The sequence below is a fragment of the Salmo salar genome, chromosome ssa05 (assembly GCF_905237065.1).
Source record: "Salmo salar chromosome ssa05, Ssal_v3.1, whole genome shotgun sequence".
In the NCBI taxonomy this organism is placed as follows: Eukaryota; Metazoa; Chordata; class Actinopteri; order Salmoniformes; family Salmonidae; genus Salmo; species Salmo salar.
In genome coordinates, this window is record NC_059446.1 from 59,555,458 (window position 1) to 59,569,047 (window position 13,590).

A 13,590-nucleotide genomic window follows, 5' to 3' on the forward strand; every position below is an offset into this window, starting at 1 on the left:
TATCTAATACAACGTGTTTCCTTATACCATTGGTTACTGTATATGTATGTCACAAATGGCTATCCCACACGACGGCGTCACAAATTATTTAGCTTTTTTTTGTTTGTCGAGGAGCCTTGTTCACAAGAGGCAGGTTAGATTTGTGGAAGCTAGAGGAGCACCCCTGCATACATTCTAACCTGGGGTTTCAAGCAAATCGGACTTCCAGTCCATTATAGCTGCGTAATGTCGTCTGAAAATCTATCAGATACTCAGATGGAATATGAGGATGAAAAACAGGTGGGTTTAATATCATGACACTATCTTGAGTTGGCCAGCTAACTATAACGCTCGCTCGTTGTAATGCGTTACAAGTAAAGTGTTTGAATTGATAGCTAGCTAGTTAGCTTTCGTTATGGCATCAAACCTGTAAACGTCTCGTTTACCAACAATGACAGTGTGTATACATGTTATGTAAAGGTATTGAGTAAGATTTACGTGTCTCCCGATAATCAATAATAACGTATTATTGCGTTATTTATTCCGTTTTCCCTTGTGCCATTGTGGCTCGCTGTTCCATAGGTTATAAAATATGCCTGGGCCGTATTGGTCTATCCTGACACTGCAGTAGTTGAGGTTGAGTCTTCCGGCTTTCGAGACAAGTACAAACAATACTACTATAGTCTATCCTTTGAAATCAGTGTTTCAATGGAAACCAGGGTCAATCATCACAGTCACTTATATGCTAGCGGATCAGTCACACAAAGCTTTTATGATGTATAAGCTAGATCTATTGATTCATACTCGTTTTCAGTCCCCTATGCTTTGTGAATGTTATTTGAAGTGTTGCACTGATATTAGGCTTAGCTATATATACAGTTGAAGTCGGAAGTTTACATACACTTAGGTTGGAGTCATTAAAACTCATTTTTCAACCACTCCCCAATTTTTTTGTTAACAAACTATAGTTTTGGCAAGTCGGTTAGGACATCTACTTTGTGCATGACATAAGTCATTTTTCCAACAATTGTTTACAGACAGATGTTTTCACTTATAATTCACTGTATCACAATTCCAGTGGGTCAGAAGTTTATATACACTAAGTTGACTGTGCCTTTAAACAGCTTGGAAAATTCCAGAAAATTATGTCATGGCTTTAAAAGCTTCTGATAGGCTAATTGACATAATTTGAGTCAATTGGCAGTGTACCTGTGAATGTATTTCAAGGCCTACCTTCAAACTCAGAGCCTCTTTGCTTGACATCATGGGAAAATCAAAAGAAATCAGCTAAGATCCTCAGAAGAAAAAACAATTGTAGACCTCCACAGGTCTGGTTCATCCTTGGGAGCAATTTCCAAACGCCTGAAGGTACCACGTTCATCTGTACAGACAATAGTGCAGGAGTATAAACACCATGGGACCACGCTGCCGTCATACCGCTCAGGAAGGAGACGCGTTCTGTCTCCTAGAGATGAACGTACTTTGGTGCGAGAAGTGCAAATCAATCCCAGAACAACAGCAAATGACCTGTAGGAAACCAGTAGAAAAGTATCTATATCCACAGTAAAATTTGTCCTATATCGACATATTGGCCGCTCACCAAGGAAGAAGCCACTGTTCCAAAACCGCCATAATAAGCCAGACTACAGTTTGCAACTGCACATTGGGACAAAGATTGTACTTTTTGGAGAAATGTCCTCTGGTCTGATGAAACAAAAATAGAACTGTTTGGCCATAATGACCATCGTTATGTTTGGAGGAAAAAGGGGGAGAACACCATCTCAAACGTGAAACACAGGGATGGCAGCATCATGTTGTGGGGGAGCTTTGCTGCAGGAGGGACTGGTGCACTTCACAAAATAGATGGCATCATGAGGAAGAAAAATTATATGGATATATATTGAAGCTAGAGGTCGACCGATTTATGAATTTTCAATACTGATACCGATTATTGGAGAACCAAAAAAAAGCCGATACCGATTAATCGGCCGTTTTTTTTTTTTTTGTTGTAATAATGACAATTACAACAATACTGAATGAACGCTTATTTTAACTTAATATAATACATCAATAAAGTCAATTTAGCCTCAAATAAATAATGAAACATGTTCAATTTGGTTTATAGATTACATTTTGGTTTAAATATTAAATAAAAACAAAGTGTTGGAGAAGAAAGTAAAAGTGCAATATGTGCCATGTAAGAAAGCTAACGTTTAAGTTCCTTGCTCAGAACATGAGAACATATGATATCTGATGGTTCCTTTGAACATGAGTCTTCAATATTCCCAGGTAAGAAGTTTTAGGTTGTAGTTATTATAGGACTATTTCTCTCTATACGATTTGTATTTCATATACCTTTGACTATTGGATGTTCTTATAGGCACTTTAGTATTGCCAGTGTAACAGTATAGCTTCCGTCCCTCTCCTCGCTCCTACCTGGGCTCGAACCAGGAACACATCGACAACAGCCACCCTCGAAGCAGCGTTAACCATGCAGAGCAAGGGGAACAACTACTCCAAGTCTCAGAGCAAGTGACGTTTGAAACGCTATTAGCGCGCACCCGCTAACTAGCTAGCCATTTCACATCGGTTACACTAGCCTAATCTTGGGAGTTGATAGGCTTGAAGTCATAAACAGCGCAATGCTTGAAGCACAGCGAAGAGCTGCTGGCAAAACGCACGAAAGTGCTGTTTGAATGAATGCTTACGAATGAATGCCTACCACCGCTCAGTCAGACTGCTCTATCAAATCATAGACTTAATTATAACTTAATAACACACAGAAATACGAGCCTTTGGACATTAATATGGTCGAATCCGGAAATAAACATCTCGAAAACAAAACGTTTTTCTTTTCATTGAAATACGGAACCGTTACGTATTTTATCTAACGGGTGGCATCCCTAAGTCTAAATATTCCTGTTACATTGCACAACCTTCAATGTTATGTCATAATTACGTAAAATTCTGGCAAATTAGTTCGCAACGAGCCAGGCGGCCCAAACTGTTGCATATACCCTGACTCTGCGTGCAATGAACGCAAGAGAAATGACACAATTTCACCTGGTTAATATTGCCTGCTAACCTGGATTTCTTTTAGCTAAATATGCAGGTTTAAAAATATATACTTCTGTGTATTGATTTTAAGAAAGGCATTGATGTTTATGGTTAGGTACAGTCGTGCAACGATTGTGCTTTTTTTCGCAAATGCGCTTTTGTTAAATCATCCTCCGTTTGGCGAAGTCGGCTGTCTTGGATAGGAAGAAATAGTCTTCACAGTTCGCAACGAGCCAGGCGGCCCAAACTGCTGCATATACCCTGACTCTGTTGCAAGAGAAGTGACACATTTTCCCTAGTTAAAAGAAATTCATGTTAGCAGGCAATATTAACTAAATATGCATGTTTAAAAATATATACTTGGGTATTGATTTTAAGAAAGGCATTGATGTTTATGGTTGGAGCAACGTGTAACTAAGCGATTATATGCAACGCAGGACAGGCTAGATAAACTAGTAATATCATCAACCATGTGCAGTTAACTAGTGATTATGATTGATTGATTGTTTTTTATAAGATTAATGCTAGCTAGCAACTTACCTTGGCTTCTTACTGCATTCGCGTAACAGGCAGGCTCCTTGTGGAGTGCAATGTAAAGCAGGTGGTTAGAGCGTTGGACTAGTTAACCGTAAGGTTGCAAGATTGAATCCCCGAGCTGACAAGTGTGTCGTTCTGCCCCTGAACAAGGCAGTTAACCCACCGTTCCTAGGCCGTCATTGAAAATAAGAATGTGTTCTTAACTGACTTGCCTAGTTAAATAAAGGTCTAAAAATATATATATATTGAATTGAGGACCCCAATATATATATATATATATATATAAAAATCCGCCAAATCGGCATCCAAAAATACCAATTTCCGATTGTTATGAAAACTTGAAATCGGCCGTAATTAATCGGGCCATTCCGATTAATCGGTCAACCTCTAATTGAAGCAACATCTCAAGACATCAGTCAGGAAGTTAAAGCTTGGTCACAAATGGGTCTTCCAAATGGACAATGACCCCAAGCATACTTCCAAAGTTGTGGCAAAATGGCTTAGAGACAACAAAGTCAAGGTATTGGAGTGGCCATCACAAAGCCCTGACCTCAATCCTATAGAACATTTGTGGGCAGAACTGAAAAAGCATGTGTGGGCAAGGAGGCCTACAAACCTGACTCAGTTACACCAGCTCTGTCAAGAGGAATGGGCCAAAATTCAGCCAACTTATTGTGGGAAGCTTGTGGAAGGCTACCCGAAACGTTTGACCCATGTTAAACAATTTAAAGGCAATGCTACCAAATCCTAATTGAGTGTATGTAAACTTCTGACCCACTGGGAATGTGATGAAAGAGAAAAAAGCTGAAATAAATCATTCTCTCTACTATTATTCTGACATTTCACATTCTTAAAATAAAGTAGTGATCCTAACTGACCTAAGACAGGGAATTTTTACTAGGATTAAATGTCAGGAATTGTGAAAACTGAGTTTAAATGTATTTGGCTCAGGTGTATGTAAACTTCTGACTTCAAATGTGTATGTGTATATATATTAGTGTGACATCTATCAAATGGAGTACACTGATGAAAAGTAACTTGTACAGGCAGCATCCTGAGTGGATGCTTGTGAAGGTCAGAGGTCTGTTGACAAACCCACTGGTCATATCATCAATATTCATTGACTAGCAGGTATAGGGAAGGTACTGATGCTATACTTTATTTTATCAATGATAGTGGGTGCTTTTAATACAATGGTATTTTGATACAATGACAAGAAGCGAAACCGGTCATGTGAGAAAATAACATTTCATGGTAGCTAGCTACTATGGGTCTAGCAGTTTGGAACCATTTGAGGGAGTGAAAAGTATCCAGTCCACTCTTGCATTTTCCCTCATTGGGGCTGAATATAGCAACTTTTAAATGTTTGTAATGGATCCAAGGGAATCAGCAAGGGAATCTGTTCATCTGCTTCTCTACCCTGAGTCACCTGTTATCCCTGCTCCAGCAAGCTTTGCGTTTACTGTCCTCTGCATGGAATGGCAGATATTCTCCTGTACTTCGATTGCAGTGTTTTGTGGGTTTCTCAATGTTTTCTTAGCTTTATTTAGCCAGATAATTTATGTGTAAAAAGTGATGTTGAGACTCAGATTTTTCCAATTAAAATGTATGTCAAACTAAAAACCAATGATTGCATAGTAAAAAAAAAAAAACATGCATCCACAAGGACTACTTTTAGCAGTTTCCACAAAAAAATTGACAAAACACATTTACTTGAAGAACAGTGCAGATACAAACAGAATGATGGTTTGTGCTGTCATTCTGTTACCAAACTTTGCATCTGCACTGTTCTGTAAGTAAAAAAATAAAATACAAATTGCAACATTTTCTGTGGAAATTGTTATAAGTAGTCCTTGTGCATAGAGTTGTATGGTTCGTTTAACTTTGTAATCATTGGGTTTTGTTTTGACATTTTAATGTGAAAAATCAGTCTCAGCTTCACTCTGTTACTGTGGAATTGCCCCAATAGAGAATACATGTTTTGCTGACTTCTGCCCAGAGTCTCTGGACTGTGGGCAATAACAAGGTGTGTCCTGTTAGCCTACTTTCCACTGGCATCTGTCCATGGACTCCACACTGGCAGTAAAGGGTAAACCAGTTTGTCTAGTGCAGGAGCCTCCAGTAAACCATAGGCTTACACCTTACAAAACGCTTTAGCATGAAGGTGTCATGTGAACACTAGAACCACTCTGCAAGCTCTCTGTACCTAGACTTTGGTCAGCAATTACTCAAGGCCTGTTTCTGTATAATATTTTTCTCAATAAACATAAATAACCATGGCTTGTACATATTTGCAGACAAACTGTTTTCCCCTCATAAAGCCATCTGTTTTTATGGCACCAATAACATGTCAGGGATGGGGAAACGGGTAACAAGGCTGTTTTGTCCACATCAGCTGAGGAAAAGTGTGAGAGATATGGGGAAATAATGGATGTGAAGCTGATTTTTAGTCACTTAATTCTTACTCAATCATAACACTTGTCTCCTGAGTGAGTTGTTTATCGCAGGCAACCATGAGGGCGTGAGAGAGAGTGTTGCAGGAGAGCATGCAGATTTTGACTCATACTATGAAGACGCTTCAACTCCCTCAAGTCATTTTCATGGCGTTAGCCCACTTCACAGCTGAATATGAGTAGGGTTAGGCTATATGATTCAGATGCAATCCTTTCTGAAGTACACAGTGCCAGCCCTGTAATCTTGTTTTGTCATCATCAGACCATCTTATAACCTTCTTATTAGTTTCACGTTTTAATGTCACAAGTACAGGGAAATGTCCTTCTTCTAAACCCAACAATGCAGTAATCAATAGCAATGTAATACTAAAAATAACATAAGGTAGAACATAAACACACAAGAAATAGAAATAAGAATAACACGAGAAAGTAAGTAAGCATACTATATACAGGGTCAGTCAGTTCCAGTACCATATTTACAATGTGCAGGGATACTGGAGTAATAGAGGTAGATAATTGTAGGGGTAAGGTGACTAGGCATCAGGACAGTTAAATGGAGAATGTCTATTTTAAAAGCCTATGCTTGTTCTTCTCTGCGCATCGTGGCTAACATTATGATGAAGGATATATAGGCGTAGGCTACATAGGCCTATTGTTTAGATGTTTCTCCTCTAGCTAAATTCCTTGCACATAGCAAGTAGCACCCATATGACGGCACATCGAAATACTTTCTTTGTCTGGACAGGACTCTCAGGAAAAGAATGCCAACCTTGTGAAGGGTGAAGAGGTCAAGCTGAAGGCCAAGTACCCCGGCCTGGGCCAAAAGCCTGGAGGCTCCGACTTCCTCATGAAGAGGCTACAGAAAGGGGTAGGTGGAACCCTTCTCCTGGAGAGCCACAGATAATATATGCTTTTGATTCAGCATGTTAGTGAGGCTGGAACAAACGCCTACACACCCTTGTTGACCACTTGACTAGGAAATCGCATAGGCTTCGAATACTCCTCTTTAAGACATTTCAATACGTTCTGCATTTATGAGGATCTCAGATTACCTTGGTATGTCTGTGGCAGTAGCGATGTTTCAATTCATTTTTGATTTTTTTTTGTCAACATTTTAGAAAGTTCACAAAGAAAAGAGATTTAACTTACCGTTTAACTATCTTGTGTCAATAAATACAGCTGGACGTAATGACCTCGCACCTAAAAAAAAATATATATAATATTTTTAGCAAAACCTACAGTGTCGAATAACAATAGTGGTTGAAGTGTTTCCATTACCCATTTAGGCAAATTGCGCAGTAATAAATTGGCGACAGCCTCTATGCCCTCCCACACATCTGTTTCATGTCTCGGGTATAGCCAGTGAAAGCCAGCATGTATAGAATGCAATATTTGACTAATTTCCATATTCTAATAATTCTCATGTGCCAATGTATCGCCATGGTGAAACTTGCACTCCTGTAGAGCTGAAATAATTGGATATTGACACTTACATCCAGCCAACCTGAAAAGCAAGGCGAAGCAATTTAGGCATTCTTGAAAGTCAGGACAGTCCTTGTCCTGCAAAGAAACATTATTTTATAGTTGAAGAAATAGATTTTGCAAGCAGTAGGCATTTAGAATTAAAATGTGTAGTGGCGCTTTATAGTTACGTGTGACATACAGTGGCAAGAAAAAGTATGCGAACCCTTTGGAATTACCTGGATATCTACGTTAATTGGTCAACAAATTTGATCTGATCTTCATCTAAGTCACAACAATAGGCAAACATAGTGTGCTTAAACTAATAACACACAAATGATTGTATTTTTCGTGTATATATTGAATACATAATTTAAACATTCACAGTGTAGGTTGGGGAAAGTATGTGAACCCCTCCCTGTGCTAATGACTTCTCCAAAAGCTAATTAGAGTCAGTAGTCAACTAATCAATGAGACGAGATTGGAGATGTTGGTTAGAGCTGCCTTGCCCTATAAAAAAACACTCACAAAATTTGAGTTTGCTATTCACAAGAAGCATTGCTTGATGTGAACCATGCCTTGAACAAAAGAGATCTCAGTAGACCTAAGAATAAGAATTGTTGACTTACATAAAGCTGGAAAGGGTTACAAAAGTATCTCTAAAAGCCTTGATGTTCATCAGTCCACGGAAAGACAAATTGTCAATAAACGGAGAAAGTTCAGCACTGTTGCTACTCTCCCTAGGAGTGGCCGTCCTGCAAAAATGACTGCAAGAGCACAGCCAGAATGCTCAATGAGGTTAAGAATAATCCTAGAGTGTCAGCTAAAGACTTACAGAAATCTCAAGAACATGCTAACATCTCTGTTGATGAGTCTATGATATGTAAAACACGAAACAAAAATGGTGTACATGGGAGGGCACCACGGAAGAAGCCACTGCTGTCCAAGAAAACCATTGCTGCACCTCTGAAGTCTGCAAAAGTGGATGTTCCACAGCGCTACTGGCAAAATATTCAGTGGACAGATGAAACTATAGTTGAGTTGTTTGGAAGGAACACACAACACTGTGTGGAGAAAAAAAGGCACAGCACAGCACACCAACATCCAAACCTCATACCAACTGTAAAGTATGGTGGAGGGAGCATCATGGTTTGGGGCTTCTGGAGTGGCCCAGTCAGAGTCCTGACCTCAACCCGATTGAAATGCTGTGGCATGACCTCAAGAGAGCAGTTCACACCAGACATCCCAAGAATATTGATGAAGTGAAACAGTTTTGTAAAGATGAATGGTCCAAAATTCCTCCTGACTGTTGTACAGGTCTGATCCGCTACTACAGATAACGTTTGGTTGAGGTTATTGCTGCCAAAGAAGGGTCAACCAGTTATTAAATCTAAGGGTTCCCATACTTTTTCCACCCTGCACTGTGAATGTTTACACGTTGTGTTCAATAAAGACATGAAAACGTATAATCGTTTGTGTTATTAGTTTAAGCAGACTGTGTTTGTCTATTGCTGTGACCTAGATGAAGATCAGATCAAATTGTATGACCAACTTATGCAGAAATCCAGGTATTTCCAAAGGGCTCACCTACTTTTTCTTGCCACTGTAACTACATTTATTCCAAAAACATTGTTTCCATTTGTTGCAATAAAGAAAGTTGGACAAAAGAAAATCCACCCGTCGAACGGATAAAAATGTAAGATCTTTAGAACGTTTCTGCTGTTTCCATGACACGTCGCAATTTTTTTTGTGTTGCGACATTGCTTTTGTTGAATAAACCAGCATCAATGAAAATCTGCCTATATTAATTTTAACTAGCAGAACTACTCAAGACAACCTGAAATGGATTCCTTCTTTCTTGCCCCCACCTAGCAAAAATACTTTGACTCAGGTGACTACAACATGGCCAAGGCCAAGATGAAGAACAAACAGCTGCCCGTGGCGGGCCCCGACAAGAACCTCGTCACGGGGGACCACATTCCCACGCCACAGGACCTGCCCCAGAGGAGGTCCTCCTTGGTGACCAGCAAACTAGCAGGCTAGCCTAGCCTCCACCCATCCACCAGGCCCCCAGCTAATGTTCCTCACCTGTTCCCCAACAATGTTCCCCCCTAGTCATCTCCAGGCTCCACTTGGCTTTAACATATCGGGGAGAGCTGTGAAAGTCAGTACATATTGCTTGTATGTGGGTATGGTGGGGAGGGGAGGTGAACTGGGACCTTTTCTACCATCTCTCCACACAGCTCTGCCCTCTGCGCACTCTGCTCTACCGCCTCCCTTATGTATTGGTTTGGTGTTCAGAGGTACATAAAGTAGATGTGCCATCGGGGAGGCTGAGTTCAATGCACTTTGTATTATGTACAGTACGTTTTTGCATCCCGAACGACACCAAAATATGTTGTTGACGAGGGGGTTGGGAACCATGATCGCTCCACATTTTTCGATGTTCTCGTTAAAGCTGGGGGTAGATGTTTGCGTATTTTGCTTGCACACCAAATCTGGGAGGGAAGGGAACCATGGGAAAGTATCCAAAGGAAGGGAGCGGTAATCAGAGGGAAAAGTGGAAACTGATTTGTGGTTTCCTTTATCTCATGTTCTGTCAAACAAAAATCCAAGGTTGTCCACGCTGACCTGAACGAACAGATATGAAACTGCACATTTTCTGCTCATGTCGCTTTAATTCTTGACTCCCTGTTGCTCTTCTTTTTTAAATATGCTGCATGATTGTAACATGTATCGAAATGTGCAAATCTGGAGGGGTTAGACGACTGATAGGAAGTAGCAAGCAACCAAATGGAGCCCTGGAATGTCCATGGTCACTCTCCACACCTTCCTTCCTTCCCTCTCAATGTCCTGACTATCCACACACTCTGTCTGTAGGCTGCCCATGGTGAAAGCAATGGCAAAGCAAACTGAATACCCATGTATCATTTTTAAGGCTGGGAAAAGAAGCAACTGTTTAATATTCAAGTTAAATCTCAGTTCTGTGGCTATTACATCACATCAAAAAGCCTAAATGATTTGTAGGGGATCAATTCAGTGTATATTTCTGTATTGTGTTGAGAAATTTGACATTTGGTATGATTTGTGTCTTCATTAAAGGGTTGTTTGTTCATTGTCACGTATTAGACATTTACTACAATCTGGCTCTTTTCACTGTTAATGGCAGTTCCTGTTGAGAAACTCTTCCAGTCACAGAAGATTATTGCCTAGTTCCCAATTACATTAGTTACTAAACCTCTCCTCGGTCTCTCCTTCAAATTCAACATAGTAGGAGCCTCCCAGTGTACTGCTAAAGCATATAGCCTTACGTATTGACATTCTAAATATCGGATAAACTGGCCCTAACTGGCCCCTGGCTCACACAGACCTAACTGGGACACAGCGTGTTTTAGAGATATGCTCACTTGACACCTGGCAAAGGGAAGGGATTTTATGACAGGAGAGGGGGGCAAAGTGTGAGTGTGGACTTAGTTGACCCTGCTCACACCTGTTGGTATGGTACAACTTGCCAAATAATTATGGTCAGAGGTGTGTTTAGATAAATCATACAAAAGTAAAATGCTTGTACTCTGGTTTAAAGGTCAGAGGTTGTAGGCTATGTTATCACCTGAATTAGTTATCCTATCTCAATGTATCACACAATACACACTTGATCACTCCTATCTTGGCACCTTTTGAATATTCCCTGTGTCTAATTGCAGGGAAGAAGATCATTGGCATTGAGTGTGCTTGTCTGGGTTAGTAGGAATGTGCTACTGTTCTCTGTCCCAGCGGGTGTAAATAGGCTTTTGGGGGTTAAGGATTGTTTTTTTTTCTGTTGATTTCACTACTTGTAGTTCTCTGATTCAATGTTTCCTTTCTCCTGTCATTGAATACACTACTTCAGCTTTATATATATATATTTTTTTTTACTACAGAGACATTAATCTGTATAATATGAATGTGTAAATGCTGCTGATTCAGTCGATGACAAATCTTTTAAACTGAGATATTACCCTAATAAAGAACGCCTATCCTAGGATTCAAACAATCGGACCCACTCCTACCATGAATGTCTGCCAATGGGAGACTCCCTAACCACTCCAGGGTTGGGGGTCTAATTCCATTTCAATTAAGATATGAATTGAAATTTTACCCATGATCAATGCAATCCATTTTGGGAACTGGCCAGCTAGAGTTGAAATTTAATTGACACCAACGTGTTACTTGAATTTGAACAGAAAGACCGTGCAGAACCCTAAATATTTGTAGCATGGCTTATTAAAGTGTCAAATAATATATTTGGATATGGTGAAATGGTTGTTGAAACAACAGCAATCAAGATTTCCTCTCCTAAGTTTTTGTGCACTGTCTGGCTTTGCATGGAGCAATGCAATGAGGGATATACAGTTGAAGTCAGAAGTTTACATACACCTTAGCCAAATACATTTAAACTCAGTTTCACAATTCCTGACATGTAATCCTAGTAAAAATTCCCTGTTGTAGGTCAATTAGGATCACCACTTTATTTTAAGAATGTGAAATGTCAGAATAATAGTAGAAAGAATTATTTCTTTCATCACATTCCTAGTGGGTAAGAAGTTTACATGCTACCAAATACTAATTGAGTGTATTGCCTTTAAATTGTTTAACTTGGGTCAAACGTTTCAGGTAGCCTTCCACAAGCTTCCCACAATAAGTTGGGTGAATTTTGGCCCATTCCTGCTGACAGAGCTGGTGTAACTGAGTCAGTTTTGTAGGCCTCCTTGCTTGCACACGTTTTTTCAGTTCTGCCCACAAATTTTCTATAGGCTTGAGGTCAGTGCTTTGTGATGGCCACTCCAATACCTTGACTTTGTTGGCCCTAAGCCATTTATCCACAATTTTGCCACAACTTTGGAAGCATTGTCCATTTGGAAGACCCATTTGCGACCAAGCTTTAACTTCCTGACTGATGTCTTGAGATGTTGCTTCAATATATCCACCATTTTTCTTCCTCACGATGCCATCTATTTTGTGAAGTGCACAAGTCCCTCCAGCAACAAAGCACCCCCACAACATGATGCTGCCACCCCCGTGCTTCATGGTTGGGATAGTGTTCTTCGGCTTGCAAGCCTCCACCCTTTTTCCTCCAAACATAACAATGGTCATTATGGCCAAACAGTTATTTTTGTTTCATGAGACCAGAGGACGTTTCTCCAAAAAGTACGATCTTTGTTCCCATGTGCAGTTGCAAACCGTAGTCTGGCTTTTATGGCGGTTTTGGAGCAGTGGCTTCTTCCTCGCTGAGCGGCCTTTCAGGTTATGTCGATATAGGACTCGTTTTACTGTGGATATAGATACTTTTGTACCTGTTTCCTCCAGCATCTTCACAAGGTCCTTTTGATGCTCTTCTGGGATTGATTTGCACTTTTCGCACCAAAGTACGTTCATCTCTAGGAGACAGAATGCGTCTCCTTCCTGAGCGGTATGACGGCTGCGTGGTCCCATGGTGTTTATACTTGCGTACTGTTGTTTGTACAGATGAACGTGGTACCTTCAGGCATTTGGAAATTGCTCCCAAGGATGAACCAGAATTGTGGAGGTCTACAATTTTCTTCCTGAGGTCTAGGCTGATTTCTTTTGATTTTCCCATGATGTCAAGCAAAGAGGCACTGAGTTTGAAGGTAGGCCTTGAAATACATCCACAGGTACACCTCCAATTGACTCAAATGATGTCAATTAGCCTATCAGAAGCTTCTAAAGCCATGACAATAAGTTGGGTGAATTTTGGCCCATTCCTCCTGACAGAGCTGGTGTAACTGAGTCAGGTTTGTAGGCCTCCTTGCTTTGCACACGCTTTTTCAGTTCTGCCCACACATTTTCTATAGGATTGAGGTCAGGGCTTTGTGATGGCCACTCCAATACCTTTATTTTGTTGTCCTTAAGCCTTTTCTGAGGGTCTTGGCTGATTTCTTTTGATTTTCCCATGATGTCAAGCAAAGAGTCACTGAGTTTGAAGGTAGGCCTTGAAATACATCCACAGGTACACCTCCAATTGATTCAAATGACGTCAATTAGCCTATCAGAAGCTTCTAAAGCCATGACATCATTTTCTGGAATTTTCCAAGCTGTTTAAAGA

General features: G+C 40.2%; 1 protein-coding gene across 2 annotated transcripts; it reads left to right on the forward strand.

Annotated features, from left to right (window-relative positions):
- Positions 1 to 73: 73 nt before the first annotated feature.
- ensab (endosulfine alpha b) lies at positions 74 to 10,607 on the forward strand. 2 transcript variants are annotated; one of them, NM_001141885.2, is given in 4 exon segments: positions 137 to 279; positions 6,772 to 6,894; positions 9,360 to 9,716; positions 9,913 to 10,607. In NM_001141885.2, coding segments are annotated over 3 exon segments (348 nt in total). In that variant the 5' UTR covers positions 137 to 225; the 3' UTR covers positions 9,531 to 9,716; positions 9,913 to 10,607.
- Positions 10,608 to 13,590: the final 2,983 nt, after the last annotated feature.

What these genes read in the sequence shown, in the direction of transcription:
- ensab (XM_014200682.2), top strand. Translation starts at nt 226, where the DNA reads ATGTCGTCTGAAAATCTATCAGATACTCAGATGGAATATGAGGATGAA. An exon ending in AATATGAGGATGAAAAACAG is followed by an intron (nt 280 to 6,771) that starts GTGGGTTTAATA and finishes TTGTCTGGACAG; the next exon opens with GACTCTCAGGAAAAGAATGC. An exon ending in TGAAGAGGCTACAGAAAGGG is followed by an intron (nt 6,895 to 9,359) that starts GTAGGTGGAACC and finishes GCCCCCACCTAG; the next exon opens with CAAAAATACTTTGACTCAGG.